The sequence below is a fragment of the Leopardus geoffroyi genome, chromosome B2, assembly GCF_018350155.1.
Source record: "Leopardus geoffroyi isolate Oge1 chromosome B2, O.geoffroyi_Oge1_pat1.0, whole genome shotgun sequence".
Classification (NCBI taxonomy): Eukaryota; Metazoa; Chordata; class Mammalia; order Carnivora; family Felidae; genus Leopardus; species Leopardus geoffroyi.
Genome location: NC_059332.1, coordinates 29,669,565 through 29,696,460, shown reverse-complemented (window position 1 = coordinate 29,696,460; position 26,896 = coordinate 29,669,565). Strand labels below are relative to the sequence as shown.

General features: G+C 45.8%; 1 protein-coding gene and 1 pseudogene across 1 annotated transcript; one reads left to right on the top strand and one right to left on the bottom strand.

Moving 5' to 3' along the window:
* Window positions 1–208: 208 nt before the first annotated feature.
* On the top strand, window positions 209–2,810 carry LOC123609881 (annotated as a pseudogene).
* A 6,968-nt stretch (window positions 2,811–9,778) lies between these two features.
* MUCL3 (mucin like 3) lies at window positions 9,779–21,330 on the bottom strand. Its single transcript, XM_045500664.1, has 3 exons — window positions 20,385–21,330; window positions 11,491–14,426; window positions 9,779–10,988 (listed from the first exon to the last, which is right to left on the bottom strand). The coding sequence occupies exons 1-3, from the start codon at window positions 20,464–20,466 to the stop codon at window positions 10,842–10,844; spliced, it is 3,165 nt and encodes a 1,054-aa protein (XP_045356620.1). The 5' UTR covers window positions 20,467–21,330; the 3' UTR covers window positions 9,779–10,841.
* Window positions 21,331–26,896: the final 5,566 nt, after the last annotated feature.

The window sequence follows — 26,896 nt, the reverse complement described above, 5'->3', positions numbered from 1 at the left end:
AGAGGCTGTGAAGGACAGAGATGCTGTGGTGTCAGCAGTTATTGGGGTGACTGCAGAAGGCATAGAGTTCAAAATTGTCACAAGGGCTTTGGTGGAAACTGTACTGATATCAGAGGCTGTGTTGGCAGGTATCGTAGTCTCAGAGGTGGTGGTAGAGGCCATGATGGTCTCAGAGGCTGTTGTAATCTTTGAGCCTGAGTTGTAGACCATGGTAGGCACAGAGGTTATTATGGAGGACACGGTAGTCTCAGAGGCTGGGGTGCAGGCCATCATTGGCACAGACAGTGTAGTGAAGGACTTCATGGTTTCAGAAACTGTATGGGAGACTGAGGTAGTCTCAGAGCCTGTGGTGGTTTCAGAGGCTGTGGGAGAGGTCATGGTGGATACAGATGCTGTGGTGGAGGGTGTGGTGCCTCAGAGGCTGTGGTGATGGTTGTGTGGTCTCAGAAGCTGTGGTGGAGACCTTGATGGCCTGAGAGGTTGAGTTGCTCTGAGGACCTGTGGGAGGAGCCCATTGTGGACACACACACTGTGGTGTCTCCTTGGGCCGTGGTTGTCTTGGTAGTGTGCCTGACAGCTGTGATCAAGGGTATGGAATGCTCAGAGGCTGTGGTGGACCCAGGAGTTGTAGTCCTCCCTAAAATACATTAATTTTTATTCAGGAATAACCCTAATTTTTGCATTTTTTATATTTAATTAAGAATATTGTGCAAATTCATCATTCTTGTTTCCTTTAAGTCAGCAGAACTACTGGTGTCTAGACTGCAGTTAATCTCCGCCCGCCCCCCCCCCCCAATGTGGATGCTGTGGGTACGCCTGCTGAGTCACTTGTGCTTCTGTGTTGAATGAATTGTTTGATCAATCACCTCTATACTCTTCTTTCCTCAAGAATTTTGCTAGTCAGGGTCCTCAGTCTTTTGGTTTCTGTGGGGTTTTTGTTGCTGTTCGCCTAGGTGAATCTTAAAATCTAACAGATGTTAAGGAGGCAACACGAACAGAAACTGCATATCATTTCTCTAACACGAAAGATTGTTGGAGCTCAGATGAAGGAGAAAATGTGTTGTTTGAAAACATAGAGGTCATCTGGACAGATATCCCCAGAAGCATTCCCTCAGCTGGGTGAAAGTAAAGGGGAGGTCACATCAAAACGGTAGGACACTTGAGCTGAGACCCTCAAGTGCAAATCCCCCCTTGATTCTTTGCGACCTTCAGCATACTGTCCCTGCCTGAGCAGAGCCCACAGATTGTTATGCATGAAATGAAGGCAGTCAGGTTGTAGCTTTTAGATGAGGCCAAATGCTTCATCACCTCTTAGACAGTGAAAGTCAGAACTGATGTGTTAGGCAGTTTGTATCAGTTCTCTCAGTAAAAAGACACAAGGAAATGGTAAGGGAAAATCTTTGGAATAATTTCTTTCTTTTATTTAGTTACTTTTTAGTATAAAATGCTAGACCAAGTAGTAGCAGGGGGAATGGGTTAGAGAAGAATCTGGGAGATTGATCTAAATTTCTCTCTGATAGGTGCTCTCTGTCCCAGTACTTCATTTTCATCATTCAAAAATATTCCTCAAGAAACGTCTGTAAAGGGGCGCCTGGGTGGCTCAGTTGGTTGAGCATCCGGCTTTGGCTCAGGTCATGATCTCGCAGTTTATGAGTTCGAGCCCCGCGTCAGGCTCTTTGCTGACAGCTCAGAGCCTGGAGCCTGTTTCGGATTCTGTGTCTCCCTCTCTCTCTGATTCTCCCCCACTCATGTTCTGTTTCTGTCTCTCTCTCAAAAATAAATAAACATTACAAAAATAATTTAAAAAAAAGAAACTTCTATAAAGCATATAGGATTCCAGGCATGGGACACAGTGTTAAAAAATAGGTATGAAGCTTATATTCAAGTAAGGGAGAAAGACGATGAATAAATACACAGATAATATATGAAACAAAATAACCTATGAATCTCTGTCTAGGACTCTTTCAGGGCCCAAAAGGAAGACGCTGTCTTGCCCTTCAGACAGACTGTGGAAATAGTCGCTCAAAAGAAAGATGAAGGGCTGGAGCATCTTATCAAAGCAGATAAATACTTGAAAACTGCTTTTTTTTTTTAATAGCAACCAGATACTGATGGTAACACTTCTGAATATGGAGACATAAAGCTTCTGAGCAAGCAGGCATGATGTTGAAGGAGATGCAGGAACTACCAACTGATGGAGAAAGCCAGCACAATATTTCTAGAAAATAGCACTCCCAACAGAGCAACCTTGAAGGAACTGAAACACAGCAGGCACTGGAACTAGCTGGAAAGCTCATAGAAAATGTCAATCTGGAAAACTCTGGACAATTTTATCAACAGACAGCCCATGTGTTTGAAAATGAGAAACACTTCAACAGGAAGTTGAATGCTTAGGAAAAGCCTTGAGACTGCTGGCACAAGAATTGATCGGGCAGCACTCTATTCAGAAAGAAAAAATATTAATAAGGACAATAAGAATTATTCAATGGGGTATAAGAAAACAATTGCTCAAGTCTTAGTTTACCTATTCAGAAATGACTACATGGCTACAGAAAGCTATGTCAAGGAGAGTCTAGCACATAGGGTCCATGGAGGTAACAGCTGTGCTACCCTAGATCAGCTTCTGGAAAGGTATGAACAGCAAGACCAAGCTGCAGCATCAGAGGTCTGCCCCTCACCATTCACCATGTTTCAAGCACTTGGACAGAGACGACACTAAGCCAGGCCTGAGTGTGATGGTTCTGGGAGGCAGAATCAGAAATCAGAAACAAGTCACCAGCAATGATACACAACCATATGAATGTAGTTAATGCCACTGAACTGTTCACTTAAAATTGGTTAAAATGGTAAACTTTCTGTTATGTATGTTCTACCACAATAAAAATTTTGAGGAAAAAATGAGGAAGAGGAGGAGGAGAATGAGAAGAATTAGACTGAAGAGGAAGAGGAGGAGGAGGAGGAAAAGGAAGAAGAAGAGGAAGAAGGAGAAGGAGAAGGAAGAAGAAGAAGAAGAAGAAGAAGAAGAAGAAGAAATCAGTGACACCACGGGCCAAGCCTGATGGTGTCCCTACCACAGAACTGATGAAGCGGAAGGTGCATATGCAGAAAACTCTGCTAGCATTCTGCTTTGCAAAAAAAGAAAAGGAAAACTTCTGGTATACCATTTCATGGACTTTGAGCTTGTTGAAGAGCATTCCATACCTCACTACAACTAAGAAAGATTGCCATTTTTCGTTACCAATTCCCCAAATCACCTGTTTGTGCCCACTACCTGTGAAACATTTTTTTTCTTTCCATAAGTGCTTTCTTAAGACACAAGCAAGAGTTAACAGCCAATGTGCTGTCATGTTTTAACACAGTTGATTTTAAAATTTGTGAGCCAGATGTTAGATAAATTGTTTTCTGAGAAAGTAGGATAATAGGTGTGGATATTCTCTCTTGGGCCTGTGTAATTTACTATGAGAGAATTTCTTTTTCACTTTATTTAATAATTGCTGCTAAAAATGAAGTTAACTGATAAGAAAATTAATTAGAATTTTAAAAACATGTTTTGTTTTGAAAAGGATATTTATTCCCCATGATATTGGATATATATAAATTATTAAATATTTTCCGGGGGAAAAATTGGGATAAGAAGTTTTTGAGTCTTACAATATTATTTAGCCTAATTAAAAATGCATTCAGGGGCGCCTGGGTGGCGCAGTCGGTTAAGTGTCCGACTTCAGCCAGGTCACGATCTCGCGGTCCGTGAGTTCGAGCCCCGCGTCGGGCTCTGGGCTGATGGCTCAGAGCCTGGAGCCTGTTTCCGATTCTGTGTCTCCCTCTCTCTCTGCCCCTCCCCCGTTCATGCTCTGTCTCTCTCTGTCCCAAAAATAAATAAACGTTGAAAAAAAAATTAAAAAAAAAATGATATTAAAAAAAATGCATTCAATATCTTTGTTAAAAATCCAGGAATAGCAATATAATATGAATGTGTTGTTTATTTTTCTAAAATTTTTTAATGTTTATTTATTTTTGAGAGAGAGACAGAGTGCAAGCAGGGAAGGAGCAGAGAGAGGGGAGACACAGAATCTGAAGCAGGCTCCAGGCCCTGAGCTGTCAGCACAGAGCCGGATGAACGGCTCGAACTCACGAACCATGAGATCGTGACCTGAACTGAAGTTGGACGCTTAACTGACTAAGCCACGCCGGTGCCCCTAAATATGTTGTTTAAATCTGTAGGTGCAAATACCAAGAGAAAAAGCTAAAAGTTGGAAGTTGCTGCCTCTGGACAGCAGGCATCAAGTGTGAAAAGGAGGGGTGCATCAGAGATGGCTATTTTCTGTAATGAGCCTGTAGGACTACTGGACTTCAAAAACTACATGAATTACTCTGATAAAATCTGCAAAGGAAATATATACACAGTGAGTAGGAGATGAGAAAATGAATATTGCGTTTATAGGGAATTATTTCAAGAAACTTGGCAATGACAGAGGGTAGAGCTGGGAAAGATATGGGCTTATTAAGGATGGATACTGGAAGAACAGAGTTTTCAAAGTGTGGTCACTAGACCACAGGCTTCAAGGTTGGTTAAGAGCTTGTTAAAATGCAGATCCCAGCCCCTATCCCAGATTTACCGATTCAGGAACCCTAAGGGACAGGGACCAAAACCTGCATTTTAGAAATGATCTCATATATATAGAATGAAATATTATTCAGCCATAAAAAAGAAGGAAATCCTGCCATTTGTGACAACATGGATGGACCTTGAAGACATTATGCTAAGTGAAGTAAATCAAATGCTGTATGATCTCATATGTGGAAGCTAAAACAAAATAAGCTTATGGCTACAGAGAACAGATTGGTGGTCACCAGAGGCAGGGGTTAGGAGTGAGCAAATGCATGAACGGGATCAGAAGGTACAAACTTCCAATTATAAGATAAATAAGTCCTGGGGCGCCTGGGCGGCTCAGCTGGTTGAGTGTCTGACTTCAGCCCAAGTCATGATCTCACGGTTCCTGAGTTCTAGCTCCACATTGGGCTTTGCACTGGCAGCGCAGACCCTGCTTTTGATTCTCTGTCTCCATCTCTCTCTGCCCCTCGCCCCCCAAAAATAAAGAAATGTTAAAAAAAAATTTTTTAAATATAAGTCCTGGGGGTGTAATGTACAGCATGGTGACTATAGTTAATAATACTGTATCACATATTTCAAAGTTGCAAAGAGCATAGATATTAAAAGTTCTCAACACACACATACACACAAATTGTAACTATATGTGGTGATGGATGTTAACTAGACTTATCGTGGTGATCATGTCACAATATATACAAATATCCAATCATCCTGTTGCACACCTGAAACTAATATAATATTGTATATTAACTATACCTCAATTATAAAGAAATGGTTTTTAATAAATAAATAAGTAAACAAGTAGAATCTCTTCCAGGTGATTCTTGTGTACACTTTTCTAGAGCTTGTTTGGATGCTGATGGACGGACCCCAGAGAAAGAGAAGTAGACAGTGTGGGAGGGGGAAAAGAAGCCTACTGAGAGGCAGGAAGTGTGGGATGGGAACCAGAACCCAGGTTGGAGAGACACTCTTCCAATGTAAAGGGGGAGCAGGGAGGAAGAGAATGAATGCCAATGAGGGAAACTATGAAGACCTGATAGTGGGAAGATGAGGTGGTGCTTGCCGGTATTTTTGCATACTTAAAAGAGTTATAAGTATTTGTGTGTCATTCCTTGTGTGATATCTGCCTTTCCTGGTGGATTGTGAGATCTTTACCTAAAGGCAGGACCTGTTGCTTGCTTTATTCACTGATGTTATCTTCAGATCTAGCACGGAGGAAATGCTCCAAAAATGTTTGCTGGACAAATACATGAGCCTCATGTTTGATATGATGTGACATCCAAGTGAAGATGTTATGGGAAAAATAAGCCTGGAAATACAGGACTGGATTTCAGAGCAAAGAGAGGCTAATGATGAGTCTGGAAGTCCTCTGCAGTAATAATGGTTCAAATCGAAGGGGTTCACAGAGAGGCAAGAAGGAGAAAGAGAACAGAATGTGCAAGACAGCTGTCTCCAGGAGACAGTCATTGGGAGGGAGCAGATGGAGGATGCAAGAAATAAATATCAAAAGAAAAAGAAAAACACCACCCAAAGTCCTTTTGCTAATCCAACCCAGGCCTACTTCTGTCAACTCCACACTTACCCTGCTACTCCCTTTTTAGGCATTCCATCCTACAGTGGAAATGAAGAGTTATCTGGCATTGTTTTTAATACTTAAAAAGAGAAACTTGAAAGTCTAGAGGAGTCTAAGAGAGAAGTCAGGTGAAATGGCTAGGAACATAGGAGCCCAGACTTTACTTCTCCTCTGGCTAATTTCATCCACAGTTCCCACTGCCCTGGGGTTTCTGTGGTCCCTCTGCATGTGTCTCTATCCAAGGAGAGCTGACCAAGGATTCACATTTAGGCAGCATTTCTGGTAGGGATATTTTCATTTCCCTTGGCTTTATTCAGACTTGGAGGCTAACTCTAATAAGGAATTAAGGATGATATAGAAACTAGGATTTTCATGTTAGATACAAAACATTTATCAAGCAGCTATTACACTCCAGGATTCTAAGGGAAAAATCAAAATAAAGTTGCTATTTGTGTTCCTGCTTAGAGCTGAAGGTTGGAGGGAGAGGAGAAAGGTGGATTTGCTGCAAGGTGAAGGTGAGGGCCACAATTGTGGTCAGTGGGGGCTAGGGTCAGTACTGACTTTCACAGAAATAGGAGAAAAGAAGTTTATCATCTTTGCTTCCAGAAAAAGAATGAGAATATGCAAGCAGAGTGCCTCGGACAAGAACCTTTGTCTCCTGACTTTCTGTGGCTTCCATATCCTCTGTGATTGATGGATAATTCATGTACCAGGTCCCAGGATTCCAAAGAGAAGCTGCATTAGGATGCAGGAGGCAGGCAATAATTTTCCTCTCTTCATCTTGAAATAATCCACATTGGAAGTTGTTATCTAGCATGGTGGGTTCTACAGCAGAAATGGACTACCTAGGATGAGTTGATGCCTGGAGTCTCACTAGGACATGAAGTTTCAGGAAGAATTAAAAGCTTGCCAGGGCCAGGGTTGTGGAAGGAGGAAGATCAACTGGGATGAGTTCCATGGTAGTAGGGAGCTAGGGACTTGAACAGCTGGATTCTTGGATTCTAACACTTGCTCCACAATATGCCCAGCTTACTTTCTTGTCTCACTTGGCCATTGCTATGGGCTTTGTAGTTGCTGCTAAGCAGGGGAAGCCATAACTTTTGGCCCTCCCTCTACAGAGAGGGGTGCTTCTGGCAATTTTGGGGGGTAGGAACAGGGAGAGAGAAAGAACAAGGGGATCAAATGTGTCAGAAGAAAAGGAGACCCACCCTTGGGGCCAGAGATCAGCAAAAACCTGTTTTCTCTGGGGATGTCTCATTTCTGGAGCAGAGGTCTTTGTAGCAGGCAGAAGGGAGAAAAATGAGGGTGACTGGGTCCCAAATCATTCGATATTCTTACTGTGCCAGCATTCATTGTCCAGGAGCAGGTGGACAGAGAGTGCTAGCACAGTCAGCTGTAAGGGGTCTGGGTGCTGGGAGGGAGGGCAAAGTGCTTCTGCCCTGTGGAGCCAGAAGAACAAAACTCTGGAAGTCCAAGGGGCTGAAAGGGGAACCTGGACTCCAGAAGAAGGAGCTGGACCTTTTCTTGCACAAACTTCAATTATACCTTTTTCCTTAGGTGGTCCCTATAAACATCCCACCCATCATGCTGCCAAGTTACAGGGATCCTGGATCCACTAAGGGACAAAGTAAAGTTGTGTTGGGAGAAAAACTCTGCTCCCAGGAGCTGTGTGGGTTTGAACAAGGTTCTTCGCTGAGCCTCAGTTTTGTCTTCTGTCAAACAAGCTTAGTAAGAAAGAACTCGCAGAGTTAACAGAAGATTGAAGCACGTGATGTGGTGAAAGAAAGCACAGCGAAAACTTTAGTTTTATTATGGATGGTGCGCAGATGGAAGGAAGCCGAGGCCTGTCAATCTGGCTCTCAGGGCAGGAAGCCAGGGCTAGGAACTGCACCCCACCTCCGAGGGTGGCTGGCGGTGCGGGGCGTGATCCAAGGGCGTGCTCACGGTGGCCAAGTAGAGGGGGTGCCTGGGTGTGGCTGGCCTTGAACCACCAATCCACTCAGTTACCCAGCGAGATCCAGGAGCCTCCAGCCAAGTGGAACCTAGAGCGAAGGAAGGAGGCTGCTCTGGTCCTCTGTCCCTCACCCCCGATCCTGGCCCGCCCTGCCCGGGCTCACCCCTCTGCCCTTGCATCTGTTGCCCACTTCAGCCCTAGAGGTCTTGGGCACTGATCTATCCTGGGGATGTGGGGATTAAGCTTGTGAGGAGGGAACCATTCCCTCCTTGCCACTCATTATGTAATTTTCTCTAATGAGAGCCCAACCCGAGAGCTTGTCAGAGGATTTCCCCCGTAGATTTCCAAGTAAGCATTGTAGTGGGAGAGAGAAATGGGAAGGGAGACAATCAGCAGCTGTGGTGGGGCCCACAGTCCCTGCAGCACTTGTGAGATGGAGAACCTCCTATACACCCCCAAATACACACCCTTTGACCCCAGAGCTCCATTTGGGTCCTTTTGCAGGGAGGCCTCCGTGGGATTCAATGTTTGGCACTCTAGGGGCAAAGGTGCTCTTGCTTGGTTTTGTTTTAGTTTTTAAATTGGGGTCCATGCTGGAGAAATTCAATGGTTATAGGCTAGGTATAGGGGGTATCTACTTTCCTCCCAGAAAGAGTGACACTCCTGTCCTGGCAGCTGCCGCATGCTGTCACCATCTGCCCGGATGACTACAAGCCTGGTATCCTTTTCTTTTTTTCCCAGGCACTCCAGCCCTTTCCAGAAACCAGGTGTTCTGAAGAGAGGGCTCTCTCCAGGGACCCAAGTCTGGGGTTCCTGTGGCACCTTTCTGGGATCCAAGCTACAATCCTGCCTTTAGCAGAGTAGAGCTCTGGTGGGAGATTCAGAGAGTTCCTGAGCCTGCAGTGTGCCCTGGCAGATAACTCAGTGGCATGAGTGTCAAGATTAAGACCACTGTCTGTGGTAGACTTCCAGATTCCTGAAAATGGGAATGCCAAAAGTAGCAGAGAGGGTTGCTATTTGATTCTCAATGAAGTTAAACTTGGAAGGCCTGTGCCTTTCTGGTCAGGGAAATTGCTGATCCTCCTTTGGTAAGAGTGAGCCAAGGCCATGTGGGTGATGGGCAGTTGGTCTGCTGGGAGTGATGTTTGGGCATGGAATGGCTTTGGAGCAGGGCTAGTGTCCTAACATAAATTTGGGATGTAGTAGTTGCCCATGAATATTGGGTTTAATTCATTAGAGTCATGCTTTATTCTGTGTAGTACTGCCTTGTGAGAACTCTTACTGAATTATGTATTTAATTTCCCTATATTTGTGTCTCAGGTGGTAACTATATCTTATATTTATAATGCTCAACAGATTTTATAATAGGTACATGGAAATACTGGCTTATTAATGAACACATTTTCTCCTGCTTTTGCACCATGCAGATGGGCCCAGCAGGAACTCAGGCTGGCTCCTATCTAAATCCAGGAGTGACTCATTTTAGGAGCAGTAGAAATTCAGCCTAATTTTCCATGACACTCTAAAGAATTCCTGTTCTCTAGCCACTGCTGCTCAAGGTCATATGTAAGGTCACAGCCAGAGTCAGGAACACTAGTCAAGGCTTCTCCCAACTGACAGTTCAATAATTATGGTGTACTTACTTTACAAATATTTTCTACTTTATTATAAAAAGACCAATAGATAGGAAGCTATCTATTATCTGTTCATTCTTTCCACTATGCCAAATCAGTAATAGGTGAAAGGGCTTTAATAAATTGGAGAGAAAATACAGATGATATGCCTACAAGGGGGAATATTAAAATCTGGGGTGAAAGTGTGAGTAGAGAGAGAATGGGGGCAGTGGAGAAGGCAAGTGACTCTTCCAGGAAAAAGCCTGGACTGGCTTTTGGTAGAACTGACAGGAAAATAAATAATGAGTGGGGAACACCATCAGGGACAGTCTGAAATGGGGATAAATGGATAAGACTGCAGACCACACAAAAATCCCTCCCTCTGTGCCACCCACAACCCAGAAAGCCAGACCAGCAGGATGTCTACTGTAGACATTTAGAAAAAACTAAAGGATTCAGAAGGAAGAGGGAAGAACCATCTGGATGAGAGACATTTATGATCTTTTCTGGAATTTTCCTTTCTCCTTGGTATAGAGAGGGTGAAGGAAATAAGTTCTCTTTTCTTCTCAGATTCTACTTTTTTCATTTTAAAAAGGAGGTAGGCAAGTGTCCTGGGAAGTCAAAGACGAGCCTGCTTATACACAAAATCTAAGTAATAGTACATGGAAATATTATATATTGGTCCTGACACCCAGGAACTCTGTCCTCAATCTCCAACTCACAGTCAGATATGGGGCATTGCTTTCTAAAGCCCCCAAACTTCCTTTAGTCATGCTGCTCCTCCCAAGACTCAGTGTCCTATGTTGGTGTCTACCCCATGTGTCCATCAAACATGTTTTCATTCCAAGACCACCATCTTCTGCAGAGAACACTTGCATTATTCATTCTTTCTTCTTTATCTCCCTTCTTGCTTCTCCTTCTTGCTTATCACCTCATCCCTTGACCAGTTTCAATAAGAACACAGCTGATGAAGAGTTAATGCTGTTAACTGCCAGTACTCTGCCCTTCCTGGTGTCCAGGAAATAGGAATGGTGAGTCTAATTCCTCATTTTAGGAAGGGCATGGAAGAGCTGGGACCTTTCTGAAGGATCACCGTGGGGAAGGGATCTGGCCCTTGCCAAGAGTCTGCTGCTCCATCAGGTAGACTGGGTAGGAATTAGGGCCCCCATCATCCTCTGGGTCATTGTCCTCTGTGTTCTGGACCAGTGCACGGCGTGTTTTCATCGTACAGGCAATCTGTGATTAGGAGAAAGGAGGAATGAGTTTCATCTGCCATGCCACTTGCTTTCCTCAATACCCATAACCCTTCAATTCTATTCTCCCTGATCCTAGCCATTTAGCTTCCTTCTTTCCCAAGATTCCACCCAAACCTTGATCCTTATTCCAGCCCCAGATCCCATGCACTAAGTCCCAGACTTCATCTCCAATTCCCTCCTCTGTCCAATTTTCCCTCTCCTGATATTCCCTGTTCTCATATCCCAGATTCTATCTCCAGCCCCCAGTTTTTCCCTATTCTATTTCCTTTTCTCTCAGCCACAGACTTTTCTTCAATGCCACTGTTTATGCCTCATGCATCTATTGTCCTTCCCCAAAGTTTTCACCACCACTACCCCTTTATTACCATCCTCCCACCATGCCTCTTTTCCTGGGCTAATTACTGCCTCTTGTTCAGATCCATAATCTCTCATCAACTCCCTGTCTCATGGGTTCACTCCCCTGTAGCATCCCTGCCCCTTACCAAGAAGATAAGGCCAAGGAACACCAGGAAGAGAATCACAGCCACCAGGACCACAATAACTATGGCCCATGCAGGGAATGAATCATTCTCCCTCATTCCTCCAGCACGAAGACCTCCCTGTGAGCCATCTTTGTTCTTATATGGATGGTTTTGGTTGCCTGGGGCTTCTGACATGATGGAACTCAGCTCTATGTGAGATGTGGTGAGTGTAAAAGAACCAATGGGTACCCCATGGGTAACATCAGTTTTATTTGAACCAGGAGAGGTATTAGTGACAGATTTGTCTCCTGTGACATTGAATGGAGGTCTTATAGTCGCTGTGGAAGCTGTGTTTTTTCCTACACTTTCTTTAGGTTTTCTTGGGGGTTTTGTGGTCTCAGTGGCCAATGTGGCCTTTACTCCATGTTTTATAGATTTGGCTTGAGTTCTTGTTGTCTTCTTATTGGCTGGAGTGGCATTTTCTACATGTTCTTTGGGCCTCTCTGGGGCTCTTGTGGTATTGCTGTTGGCTGAGATTATCTTCTCCCCATGGTCTGTGGGAATTCCTGGGGCTCTTGTGGTCTTCCCATTGACCGTTGTGTTCTTCTCCCCATGGTTCTTGGGCTCTTCTAGGGCTCTAGTGGTCTTCCCCTCATGGTCCTTGGGGCCTTCTGGGGCTCTCGTGGTCATCCTATTGGCCAGTGTTGTTTTCTCCCCATTGTCCTTGGGCCCTTCTGGGGCTCTTGTGGTCTCCCTGTTGGTTGGGGTAGTTTTCTCCCCATGGTCTGTAGGAACTTCTGGGGCTCTCGTGGTCATCCCATTGGCCAGTGTAGTCTTCTCCCCGTGGTTCCTGGGCCCTTCTGGAGCTCTTGTGGTCTTCCCGTTGGCTGGGGTGGTCTTCTCCCTCTGGTCCTTGGGCCCTTTTAGGGCTCTGGTGGTCTTCTCCCCATGGTCCTTGGGGCCTTCTGGGGCTCTTGTGGTCATCCCATTGACTGTTGTGTTCTTCTCCCTATGGTCCTTGGACCCTTGTAGGGCTCTGGTGGTCTTACCCCCATCATCCTTGGACCCTTCTGGGACTCTTGTGGTCTTACCATTGGCCAGGGTGGTCTTCTCCTTATGGTCGTTGGACCCCCCTAGGGCTCTAGTGGTCTTCCTGTTGACTGTGGTGGTCTTCTCCCCATGATGTTTGGGACCTTCCAGGGCTCTTGTGGTCTCCCTGTTGGCTGGGGTGGTCTTCCCGTGGTCCTTGGGCCCTTCTGGGGCACTCATGGTCTTCCCATTGGCTAGGGTTGTCTTCTCACCATAGTCTTTGATCCCTTCTAGGACTCTAGTGGTCTTACCCCCATGGTTCTCAGGCCCTTCTGGGGCTCCCGTGGTCTTCCCATTAGCTGGCGTTGTCTTCTCACCAGAGCCCTTGGGCCCTTCTAGGGTTCTCGTGGTTTTCTTCCCATATTCCTTGGGGCCTTCTGGGACACTTGTGGTCACCCCACTGGCTGATGTAGTCTTCTCATCATGTCCCTTGGGGCCTTCTGGGGCACTTGTGATCTTCCTGTTGACTGTAGTGGTCTTCTTCTCATGATCCTTAGGCCCTTCCGGGGATCTTGTGATTTCCTTGTTGGCTGGGGTGATCTTCTCATGGTCCTTGAACCCTGATGGGGCTCTCATGGTCTTCCCATTGGCTGGGGTGGTCTTCTCCCCATAGTCCTTGGGCCCTTCTAGGGTTCTTGTGATCATCCCGTTGGCTGATGTAGTCTTCTCCCCATGACCCTTGGGGCTTTCTGGGGCATTTGTGGTCTTCCCGTTGACTGTAGTGGTCTTCTTCTCATGATTCTTAGGCCCTTCCACGGATCTCGTGACCTCCCTGTTGGCTGGGGTGGTCTTCTCATGGTCCTTGGGCCCTGCTGGGGCTCTCATGGTCTTCCCATTGGCGGGGGTTGTCTTCTCACCATAGTCAGTGGGCCCTTCTGGGGCTCTTGTGGTCCTTCTGCTGTCCGGAGTGGTGTTCTGTCCATGTTTCTTGGACTTTTGGGGGGTTAGTGTGGTTTTCTTATTGGTTGATGTAGTCTCTTCTCCATATTTTGTAGATTCCGTTGGGACTCCCGGAGTCTTCTCATAAGGCAATGTGACTACTTTTCCATGTTCTAGTGAGTTTTCTAGTGATTTTGTGATATTTATATGAGCTGATATGGTGCTGTGTCTATGTTCTCTAAGTGTTGCTGGTATTTGTGTGGTCTTTTCAATGGCTGATGTCCTGTTTATACGTCCCGTAGTCTTCATCATTGTTGTGCCTGAGGCAACTGTAGTTCTGAGATTAGCAGCTATTGTATGATCTCCAGCTCTTTCTGACCTTCGTGGGGTTCTTGTAACCTCATCTGATGGGGCTGTTGTGCTTTTGCCTGAGGAATACATAGGTATTTTTTTGCTCTCCGAATTTCCTGAGTTGTGGACAGGATTTATGGTCTTCTGTGAAGTAGCGCTTTTACTCTCTGAAGTAATGTTTCTCAAAGATGTCACACTTTTATCTGTTCCTATAGCTGATTTGAACTTAAGGCAAGTTGTTTTGATCTTGGGTGCTGAGGTTGGATATTTTACACCAGACGATCCTTTATGTGTGTTAGTAGAGTCAGTAGGATCAATAGACCGTCCATTCCGAACATTTGGGTCTCTTCCTTGATTGCTCGGGGTTTTTTCAGAAGTAGGAAGAACTTCATGATGACTTGTAGAGTTTTGGGAATTACCTATGTGTTTGTAAATCGGCTTGAGATGGTGTGTAGTGTTGCAATTGCGTTTTAGATTATGAGTTTCTGTAGATTTAGTGAGGTCTAGAGGGCTATGGCTTGACTGAAGAGCAGTATGATCAGGGGGTGCACTATCAACAAAGCCTGAAGTAGGAGGGAACAAATTATCAGATGCTAGGGAATCACCAGTTTTCTGAAGTTCTTGAAATGTGATAGCACCTGTGAAGGAAAAGAGGCAAATAAGAAACTTCCATTATTTTCTTCCTTGTTTCTCTGCCCACCTCTCCCTCTAAGGGTCCCTTTATTACCCTAGATATATCTCCCCAGCCAGTATCCTCAAAATACTATGACTTAAAATCCCCATTCTCTCCTCTAGTCTCTGGACCTTTGTTCAGGTTGTGCCTTCAGCAAGAATGCCACTTCACCTCTTCTCCACTTCCACTCCTCAGTTCTGAAATTCAGACCTTTCTGGCTTTATGGCATCTTTCCAGATCCTTCCAAGCATATAAGATCTAGTTTCATCTCAATGCTCAAAAAATTCTTTATTAATACCCTTTCCTGCTTCAACCCAACCTTACAGTTATTTGTGTGCCTATCAACCTCTACTTCCTGCCCTACCTATCAAATCACAAGATTTTGAGATCAGATATTGAGGGTATTTTGTTCCACAAATGCTCCTTTAGAGTTTATATACTTATGAAATGGAGTTCCCTTTCCATGACAGGGCTGAGAGGAAAGGGAACAAATATCAGAATCTCCATCTTTCCATAACATTCCAGCTCCATCTCAAATGTAATTGTGTAACAGACTGAAGTAAGACTTCTGGCAGAACTTGCCATAGGATTAATAAGTAAACACAGGTGATGAATAGGAGGAGGATAAAAAGAGGAATGGAAGATGGATAGAGGAAGGATATGGAAGACTTCATTTTGGTGTTAAAGTTTGGTTTGGATGTAGAGAAGTAGATGAGATGACTCAACCCTATGGTCCCCCACTGGACACCCCTCTCTTCACACGCCTAAAGCTATCTGGGATAGATGAAGTTTGCCCGCTTGAAAGAAAAAGATGTCTGCTTGGGGGTCCTGAGATGAGTGAATGAGGCAGCTGAATTGTAGAAGGGACTGACTGTGTTTAAGGACAGGGTGTGAGAGAAAACACCTCTATCAATAAACAGATATGGGCCTTAATTACGTGGAAAAAAAACAACCAACGGGGACAGAGGAGATGTCTCTGATACCTAGTCAGGAGATCGCCAAAGAGTGAGGGAGATAGTGTTGTTACGTAACTGAGATTTCCAGTCTGTTAGCTCAAGGTGGCAACCAGAACCTGGATCCATTCCCAATCACAAAGAAACAAAATCCACCCACCTCCTTGCTGCCAAGAAGAGTAGAGGCCCGGGGAACTCTTTGAAAAAATATGGGTGGGACAAGAAGGGGATGAGGGTCCCAAGTCTCTTATGGGAATTGAGGTTAGGGAGAGAAAGGATGGCTGAATTTTCAGGCCCTCACTTCGCTATGTTAGTTCCATTCCTTGGTTCTCTCAGCAGCAATACCAATGATAGCTACTATTCATTGGGCACCTTTTCTGAGCCAAAAGCTCAGGTGGTTGCCTTACAGACATTCTCTTTCTGGATTCTCTTCTAGGGTCACTGATCTCCCAGCTCCCCAAAAGTAGACATAGATGATGAATGGGAGGAGGATAAGAAGAGGAATGGAGGATGGATAGAGGAAGGAGATGGGAGACTTTCATTTTAGTGTTAAAGTTTGGCCTGGATGCAGAGAAGTAGATGAGATGACTCAACCCTATGGTTCCCCACTGGCCTCCCCTCTTCACACACCTAAAGCTATCTGGATAGATGAAGGTTGCCCTCTTGAAAGAAAAATGTGTCTCTTTAGAAGCGTTACAAGCTATTAACCTCCCTATTTTACAGCCAAGAAAACTTGAGTTTCAAGTTTCACCCAAGAGGAATGGTGACTTGCACACAATCCCACAGCAACAGCAATGGCCAACCTTTCTTGCACACTTACTATGAGACAGGCAGGTCTTATGAATGTATTAACTCATTTACTTTTCACAACAGCCCTTTGAAATTGAGAACTATTTGTTATTCTCCCCCTTTTTATAGATGAGGAAACAAGGTTCAGAGAGAATGAATAATCTCCCCAAGGATACTCTCCAAGTCAAAAGTTGAGCTAGAGTTTGAACACATATTCTGGGTTCCCAGACCGAGGCTCCTACTGGTTAAGACTACACTACACAAACTATAGTTCAGCCCAGCTGTTGGGAAAGGAAGAACACTGGCACTTGTGGAACGCCTAAAGGATGCTGTCTATACATTTGTTTATTTAATCTTCACCACAAACCTGTGAGACAAGCATATGATCTTACTATTTTATAGGTGAGAAAAGGAAGTTCAAAGTGATGAAATAATTGGCAAAGTCAGGCTTCTCACTAAACCCCAGATGCTGTTAAATGTGATAGGGGATGAGTAAATATCCAGAAAGTGAATAAATGAACAGTAGCAGTACAGTGGCAAATTCCACTGGCTTTAAAGAATCAGAGGACAAGATTAGAGTTCAGGCTCTGTCCCTCACCAGCTTTGCACACTTGCTTGGGTCACTTAAATATTCAGAATATCCATGTCCTCAACTGTAAATAACAATGATGTCAACTGCACCAGCCTAAGCATAGATTATTTAAAGCATTTGTTGAATCTGAATTATAGTCTTTCAAACAGTCTCATGCTTTGCCTTGTTCTCCTGGTAGTAAGGGGAGCCTGAGCCTGTGGCCTTCTACAGCCCCAGGTATCTCTCCTGTCCCATCTGCTTCACATACCTCTGAGGCCTGCCTTGACCACCTCGTCCAAAGGGCAGCCCCATATTCCTGGGCCATTTCCCCTGGCTGTGTTTTATCAACATGACACTCATCATTTTCTATTTATAATAAATACTTCCCACAATGGCAGGGATTTTTAATTGTTTCATTCATCGCTATGTCTCCAGCTTAGAACAATGTCTGGCCCACAGGAAGCACTTCATACATATTTGTTGAATGGGTGATTAACAATATCTTAAGACTGATGAAAACTCTTCAGAAGCAGTGCCAACAACCTCTCATTATGCACACTAAGTAAAAAAGCATATATAACTGTGACCTCCATAAGTTGGAAAACCAAAGGGTAATTTCTGCCACATGAAGTAATTGAGCCCCTGAGATGTTAAAAGAAGACCTACAGCCCACCAGTTCTGGGATACTGGTTGTCATTTAACCCCAGGGCCTATATAGTCAATAAAGAGATTCAGATAACTAGATCTTAGAATTCCAGATCTACATCACACAATTGTGGAACCATTAGTTATTAAGTCTTGAGTTGAAGCTCAAAGGATTCCTTGGTTCTGAGTTCAGCCATGGAGCAAATCAGTGACTAACTGCACTGCCCCCCCCCCCCCCGCCCCAAGATGAGATGACCATCTTTTCTCCCCAGTAGCAATTTTAGTTCCCTAGGAAGTTTTTACCATGAATATTCATTTTGCCAACTACAATAATGGCCCCAAAATAACTTTTTTGGTCACTGATACATAGGCGGAGAGGAAACTCTGGCTTTAGCACAAGACACTGAAGATGGATGCTCAGCCTGGATTAAAGAATGAAAAAAATCCCACATCAAAACTACGTGTAATTCCAAAGGTCTGTTCAACATGTTTCATTCTCACTTATCATGCTAAGTGATTCATGATGCAGGGTCTCCATCAGAGCAGCTTCACCCAAAAGAGTGTATCTGGTGTTTCTTGGTGTCCTGCCCCTAGAAAATGGCTTACTCCATTTGCAATAATACGGGTAAATGCTTTAAATGTCTATAGAACACAAGCTCAGTACATGGCCTAAAACTCAGAGTAAAACAGACTAAAGAGAAATATACTCAAATGGTTGCCTGCATGAGTAACTGGGGACTATTATATTTTATTTTTCTTTCTCATTTTTTTTCAGTTTTCCAGTTTCTATAATGAGCATATTTCTGTCAAATAAGTTACATAAAATAACATTTATTAGAGGAAAAACAAGACATCCTTTTTAGACTTGCTCCAAGACCCCATTTGTGCTCCCCTCAGAGATGATTTAATCTACTTTCTGCACCTCTGGTTCTACAACTGCATGCCACAGACTCTGGGATTCTAAGACCCAGTTATCTGAATCTGGGGATTGACTAATCCTGTGCATAAATGATGGGGAGGGGTCAGAACTGTGTACTAAAGGTATTCATCCACCTCAGTCATCACACTTTCCCTCTCTACCTTGGCCTCACTGCCTGCTGGACATAGTCATGTGCCCCATCAGCCTCACATTCCAGTTCCACCCTCACCCCACCCCAACCTTATCCCAGTCTCACACCCTCCCTACCTATCACCCACTTGCTCTTCTCTACAGGATCTGAGTGTCCACTGCCCTGGCCCTCCTCCCAGCCCTCTCCTCCATTCCACCCAGGCAAACTCTAGCAGCCATCTCCCCAGACAAAACCCACAGAGCCCAGAGTGTCCTATTCTGGAATTCAGATCTCAAGTCTGCCCTGCATCTGCCTGTGCCCTAGAGCAAATCTTCCTCAAAAGTTAATGTGTATGGAGTTGTCTCATGCTTCATTCCCTTCTGCTTTGTACCTACAGATCCTTCTTCCTGGGCAGCAGCACAACAGAAGGTGGCAGAGAGCAGCAGGTGGGATAGCAGCATGACAGGAAGGAGGAGAGAAGAGACCCAGGATTGGGAGGCTGAGGATGGCTCTGGTGCCTCTGTCCCCAGACCATTGAGATAGGGAGAGAGGTACAAGTCAGAGCACAAACAGAATGCACTGCTGAGCCTAGCAGAGGCAGCTCGAAGATTCCTCAGCCCCTGCCCCTGCCAGCCACCATCCACTTGTTCCCCTCGCTCCCATCCCCACTGGCCCCAACATGACCTGAGCTCAAGGAAGGAGAAATTTCCTCCAATATCACCCTCTGTCAAATACTATTAGAAGAAGAAGCTGCTGCCTGCCCTACCCTAAATACTGTCTGCAACATCCAGATTCACAACTTTCTGGGTCCTGGTTTGCAATCATCAACATCGTTGCCATGGATGACCCTATCCAGCACATTGCATCTCTCTGAATTTATTTGTGTGTGTCTACCTTGTGAAGACCCTCCTTTGAATCACCCAGGTCCCCTCCAGACTTCTCCTGTGTTTCACCTCTCCGCTCCCTGGGGTCAGTCATAGAACTACTTCTTAACTAAGTGAACTAATTTGGTGATTTCACTTTAACTTGTAGGTTCTGTTGTGCTCATTAAACTTTTCCACATACTTTTTCTCACTGAAGCTCTGGAATGTTTCCCAACTGTAGAATGGGGACAAAATCATGCACACCTTATCGAGTTGCTATGAGGATCAAATAAGTAAATGTGAACAAAGTGCCTAGAACAATGCCTAGCACATAGTAAATGCCTGGTACGCGTCATCTACTGGTATTAGCCAGATGACATTCTTCTAAGCTTATAAATGTAGGAAAGCCCTGACTAACTAAATGGGCCAGAGTCCAGAATAGAACCAAGATTGGCATAGAACAGGGCTCTTGGAAGAGAAATGCACCTTGGGCCCATGAGGGCAGCAGGCAATGTGGAATGGCAGAATCCCTGCTTGCCACCCTCTAACTTCATGACTTTGGACAAGTCCCTTCACTTCCTCTGCATCATGCTCTCCTCTCTATAAAGTGCAATATGAACCATCTCAGGAGATTTGAGGAGATGAAATGAGATGAAGTAGTGTGAGCACGTGAGTTCCTTGAACATAACAGATGCTCAGCGAATGTCAGGCCCCACTGCTGTCTACCCAAGACTGCTGGCCTGTACAGTGTCTTTATGTAAACTGGAAACAGCCCCTCTGTGCGTGGGTGCAGCTTTGCAGGCTATGTCTTGAGAAGCAGAGCACAGGCTGGATTTCATCTCCTACCTGCTCCTTAGACAGTAACCTTAAGCAGTGAACACCCTAGGCAACTGTATGCAACAACCCTATACCCACATCCCTTCCCACCACACATTCACCTGCTATTCATTTCTATGATTGGTCATTCAACCCTACAAATGCTAAGAAACAATTCCTCTTTGTCTTCTGCCTCCTTGTGTTATGGTAACCCCTTTGCCTCTGAAGGCATCTTACCTGCCTCCTGAGAAGCTAAAAGGAAGATGAGGCAACAGTGGAGGCCAAAGGTGGAGCGGATGCAGTGGGCTGGCTGGGCCATGATGGAGTTGGACAGCTGCTTGGGACCATGGGCTGGGGTCCTCTCAGCTTAAATGGGTCCATGTTTGACGTCATGAGGGCTGGGGCCCCCCAGGTCTCAACCTTAAGCAAATGGAACCGCCCCACCCCACAAGGGTGCCCTGATAACAGGAGACCGCAACTGCTGTGTCACAGAGCCAAGCACCTGGGCGCCTGCTGAATGGGTGGGATCTGGGAAAAGGAACACAGAGTAGGCAGACTCCTGACCCAGCCCCAGCAGAGGGAGAGGAGACTGGGTGGGGGCAGCCTCCAGGGCTCTGAGGAGATAGGGAGCGTATTGCTGGGTTCTAAAAGGACTGGGCTCTGATGGGTGAGGCAGATGGGGGGGTGATTGGGTGCTCAGGTTCTGGGAGGAGATTCACATTATGGTTCTCCAGCTTCACATTTGCCCTTCCACTTCTCTCGTGTCAGCCCTGTTTTCCACACCCCTTATTCACACATGGTCACTCTTTTTGCCATGGGTGGAGTCATCCATGAGTATCAGGTGAAAGAGCAAAGAAGCGGAAAGACCTCACATGGTCCACTACTGCAGAGACAGGTGCTTCCAGATGTCCAGAGATGACACAAGATGTGGATACAGTGGGGACAGTGACAGAGACAAGCTACAAGACTGATACAGAAGCCCAGGACCCAACATCACACACCTCACCAGGGACGCAGATGGGAACAGAGGCTGAGTTCTTTGGTAGAGATGCTTGGTGTACAGGGGCTCTGCCTTCAGCCCACCCCTTCTCTCCTCTCCCACATCAGCCCAGCAGCCATCACTTTGCCTCCAAGCCCCTATCACCCCTATATAGAAATGCAGACATCTCACTTCTAGAATCTCCTGGAGTCTTCCTCTTTCCCTCCTCCTGATTCCTTGCCTAGAGCAAGCGTTAGTTCAGAAGACTGTCAAAATTCATTCACTGGACTTCCAAGTGGCAGTACCTGGGGCTGGAGTTGTGGGGGACGGACTACTGGGGCCAAGGAGAAAGTCATGCGTCCAGGTGTCCAAGTCACCACCTCTTTATGGCTCACTCAATTTGTTCACAGTGTGTCTCCTCTCATGGAAAGTAAGCACCCTGCAGGCAAGGTCTTTGTCTTGACCACTGCTGCTTTCCCCGTCACCTGAGATAGTGCCTGGCACACAGTAGACAATCAGTAAGCACTTACTACTCGGCTATACAGAGTGGGTGTCTGGACCGTCTGCTGCCTTTCTGGGGGAAGTGGAGCAGGCTGAAGGAGTGGAGAGGGTCAAGATCTAAAGGTCAAGAAGCCAGGGGCTCAGGGCAGTGGGGCTCATGGGAGGACCAGAGAGACACTTTGGGAGAACATATGAATTGTTCTTATTACTTGGTGTGACTTGTCCCTAAGCCCTAGGCAGGGCTGGAATGAGTGAGAAGAGAACAGGCCAACTTCTCCTTAATGTAATTAATGGGAAATTAATGAGGCTTCATGGAGTCAGGCCAAAGACTGATTACTCAGAACTGGGTGGCCTGCCTCCCTGGCAATGCACCCTGAAAGATGGAGGAACTAAGGCAGCAACAGGCCTTCCCCTGTAGCTCCATCTGGACCCAGAGTGACTAACAACTCCCTTTTCCATTAGTCCCCAGCCCCACCCTTTCCCCCAGGAACCTAGGCCTCTAGGAGAGTGGTTCTCAACAGAGAGGGACAGTTTTGCTCCCCCAGCAAACATTTGGGAGAGTCCGAAGATATTCTTTTTTTTTGTTTTTTAATTTTATTTTAGAAAGAGAGAGTGGGAGTAAGTGAGAGGGACAGAGTGAAAGAGAGAGAGAGAGAGAGAGAGAGAGAGAGAGAGAATACCTCAAGAAGGCTCCATGCTAAGCGTGGAGCCTGACATGGGGCTTGATCCCACAACCCTGGGATCATGACCTGAGCCAAAATCAAGAGTCAGACGCTCAGCCAACTGAGCCACCCAGGTGTCCCTAGAGATATTCTTGTCACAACTTGGAGGGGGTGTCACTAGCCTCTAGTGGATAGAGGCCAGAGGTACTATTCAACATAATACATAATGCGCAGGACAGCCCCCAACCCGCAACAAAGAACTCTCCAGCCCAACGTCAGTGGTGCTGAGATTCACAATCTCTGCTTTAGTTGCATAAATAAACATCCGCCCTTCTCTTTTAGCCACAACTTCCTCCAGAGGACCCATGCATCTGGGTTAGAGAAACTAGGGGGTAAGTAGAGGCTCAGGTTGATCTCTTAGTGTGAGTAGAGGTTGTTGTGTCTGAGTTAGAGGCTGAGGGGTTAGTCACAAAATAATCCTACTAATTTCTAACGTTTGAGCATTTCTATGTGCCAAAGAATATGCTAAACACCTTACCTTCTTATAACCTATGAGATTAGCAATGTTAGCTTCATTTTACCCATGAGAATAAACAGTCTCAGATTAGGGGAGTGACTTGCCCAAGGTCACACACCTGGTAAGCAGGAGACCAGACTTGGTCGGTACCTGCATAATGGCAAAGCACATGTGCTTTGACAAATACACAATGACTAGGAGACAAGTGGAGGGGGTGGTGTTTTATTTAGCAAGAATTGTGTCCTTCATCCACTCAGAGTGGCCTAAGGAGGCATCACAGAGCAAGACTCCTCGCCTGTCTCAAAGTGAGAGGACTAGAGGTGTTGGGAGGGCCAGGAGCCAGCCCAAAGGGGCTTCATATGGAAGGAGCTGTGAAGGGAGAGCTTCCCCATCCTGCACATGGGATGTCCAAAGTATCCCTAGCTAATGAGGCTCTCTAAGGAAGAGGGTGGGAATGGGAAGAAAGGGTGAAGGACAAAGGTTCCAACTGCCCAGACCTAGACTTCATGAAGGCTAGAAGACTCCTGGAGACCAGCTAGCCCTGGTCCTTCCTTCTGCAGCTGAGAAAACTGCTTCAGAGAAGTTAGGTCCAAATGGCAGGCTGGTGGCAGGACCCAGACCAGAACCTCAGCCTCCTACTTGGTGACTGATCCCCTTATACTGTTGGTGAAGGAGACCTGGATGGGCTGGTGGCCCCAGGAATCCACCCATAGGAAATGGTCCCAGCTAACTGAATGGGAAGGCTGAGTCTGAGAATGAGTCTGTTTTGGAGAGGAAGAAGGAAGGTTGAAGGGAGAGGGATACTCTACCATCCCGGCCCCACCCCTTCATTTGACAGGGTAGTGGCTGGTGTCCCTGTGGTGGCAGTCATAAGGGGTCACGGAGCCACTACCACACCCCACACTCATCTCCTTCCAGAACTGGCAGGCCTGAGAGACCATGGAGAGGGTGGGTCAACTGAAGGCCCCAGGAATGTGCTTCCCAGCCCTCAGCTCTCCCCATGGGCTGCTCCCTCTCCTTGACAACTCAGGTTCTCAGCATCCCTCTTCAAGTGAAATGATAGTACCCCATCCCTACTTGGTCACTGACAGGTACTGACATCCACATCACTGACATCCACATCTTTCCATCTTTCTGAACCTTCCTCCATATCTCCAGCTCTGTTGTCATATATATCTCACTCTGCAATGTCTCTACTATGAGGATGCCCAGGTGGGCCTCTCTCCTTCTTCTGAACCCCAGTCTTTCCCACTGGGAAAGTGGCCTGAGCCTCCTCCCCTGTCTTTCCTCCCTTAATTTCCTGCCTTTAGCTACTGGGGAGTGGGGGTGGGGGGGGGAAGCTGCCCATGCCATCCCTGCTGGGAATGGAAGGGAGAGGAGAAGGAAAAAGAGGGAGGAAGGGGAACAGGATCCTTGGAGGGGATGTTTCTTACACCAGAAAGATCAAAGCCATGAGAAAGGAAGTTGAAAACTTTTCAAGGAAGCAATCAGGTAACAGACATCTGGCTATTGGTGTGACCAGAAGCTCAAGGGAGCACCGTAACCCCGTTAAGAACTGGAAACATCATCAGACATACTCAAAACACAGTTGAAATCAGGCACTAATGAATGCCTGTACTCCCCTCCAGGAGCCAGAGCTGGCTGCAGAAGAGTAAGAGAGAATGGGCCCAACCATCATCTTTACTGGTAAATGGCCCAATGCAAGTAAGAGCGCCTTACTGGTCAGGATTCTGAGCTCGGGGCACGTGGTGGCCACTCCAGCCATTATGGGAGTGGAGCCTCCTGAGACAGCCGTGCTAGCTATGTGGAAGGCCAGACCCAATGGGAGCCGTTCCAGGGGCTGTCGTGAGGGATGCAGATCCTAGAAGGGAAGAGAGAAAAAATGGCCAGAAGATATCAGAAGTGAGAGCAGAAGTAGAAATTACATTCAGTGTTCCCTCAATCAAAATCCTAGCGACTTATAGGGGCACCTGGGTGGCTCAGTTTGTTCAGCATCTAAAATTTGCTCAGGTCATGATCTCGTTGTTCCTGAGTTTGAGTCCTGCATTTCGCTCTGTGCTGACAGCTCAGAGCATACTGTTTCTCCCTCTCTCTCTCTGCCCTTCCCCTGCTCACGCTCTGTCTCTCTCTCTCTCAAAAATAAATAAACATTAAAAATAAAATAAAATAAAATAAAATAAAATAAAATAAAATAAAAATCCTAGCGAGTTGTTGGTATAAATCGATAAGCTAATTCTATGAAAATGAGGACTGAGAATGGCTGAGAAATCTCAAAACAAAACAAAAGTAAAAGACTTAAACTACCAGATCTTGAAACTCGCTACAAAGCTGAGGTCATTAAGTACTGTGGCACTGACCTAAAAATAGACACAGAAGAACAGAAAAGGGGCGCCTGGGTGGCTCAGTTGGTTAAGTGTCCAACTCTTGGTTTCAGCTCAGGTCATGATCTCACAGTTTGTGGGTTTGAGCCCCACATCAGGCTCTGCACTGACAGCAAAGAGCCTTCTTGGGATTCTCTCTCTCTCTCTCTCTCTCTCTCTGCCCCTCCCCCACTCATGTGCACATGTAAACTCCCACACTCTTCCTCTCTCTCAAAAGAAAGAAATAAACTTAAAAAAAAAAAAGAGGAACAGAATAGAGTCCAGAAATAGACCCACATGTATATGCTCACCGGCCTTTTGATAAAGATACTCACACAACTCAATGGTGGGCAGAGAGGGAGGGTCTTTGAAATAAATGGCTCTGAGGCAACTGGTTATCCATACAGGGAGAAAATGAACCGACCTCTACCTTACTCCATACACAGAAATTAATCGAAGACAAATCATAGGCTTAAATTTCAAAGCCCAAATAAGAAAGCTTCCAGAAGCATGCATAAGAGAATATGTTTATGACTTTAAAGTAGGCAAAAAAAAAAGTCTTAGGTAGGATACAAAAGACACTAACTGTAAGAGAAAAAGTTTATGAATTGAAAAGCAGGGGTGGGGTTGGAGGGGGTGCTTTGTATAGCCACCAAGCCCAGGGCACTGCTTCAATGAGATTTTGGGGAACTGTTGACTTACACGTGGCTGAGCACAGGAAGCCCCCGCCCAGAGCTACAGGCCAAGCTAAAAAGCCCTCTAGAGATAGATTGAGAAATAGAAATATCACCTAGCAACACTGAGAATGTTACTGTAGTGCTCCCAGAAATGGTTGTAGCTGAAATCTGAGAACTACTTGGAAAACTCCCAGAAGGTGAAGAAACTGTTGAAAAACTTGCAAAGAACGTGAAGAGATCGGCAGAGTTCTACCCAGAGACAGTGGGGAGACTGGTAGACATGGTGGGGAGACTGACAGAGATCTTCTCAGAGATGGTAGGGAGATTGGCAGAGATGGTAGGGATACCAGCAGAGACAGTGGAGAGACCAACAGAGAGATATCCTCAGAAATAGGAGACTGGCAGAGACGGTGGGGAGACTGACAGAGGTATCTCCAGAACCTGAGGGACTCTCAGAGGTTGTCAGTATGCCTCCAGATGCTGTTTCCTGATGAGGTCAGCTGAGCTATTGTTGGAAGAAGAAAAATGAAGTGATGGGATTAGAAGAGCTGGCCAACTCCAAAGGCCACCTCTTTACCCTAACAACCCTTTTCAGAGGTTGGTATTCCTGCAGGCCCAGGAATAGCACCCAGGTGCGTCCATGGTGCCTGATGGTGTGTGCCTTTCCAGATCTATTTCCCCTGCTCTTTAAAGGCTCTGAGGCTTGCATCACCTGAGGTGCTCAGTGATTGAGCATCCGACTCTTGATTTTGGCTCAGGTCATGGTTCCAGGATCGTGGGATCGACCTCTCCGCTTAAGTGTGGAGCCTGCTTCAGATTCAATCTCTCTCTCTCTGTCTCTCTCTCTGTCTCTCTCTCTCCCACTGTCCCTCTCCCCTCCTCTCAAATTAAAAAACACAATTAAAATTAAAAAAATAAATAAAGGCTCTGAGGCTGATTATAAGTCTCAGGAGAGCCAGGTATGTTAGTATTTCCACCAACCCCAGGATCTCCATCTCCAGGGAGAGGTCATCAAGCTGTCCCCAAGGGATTGACCTCTCCCAACCTGATCCC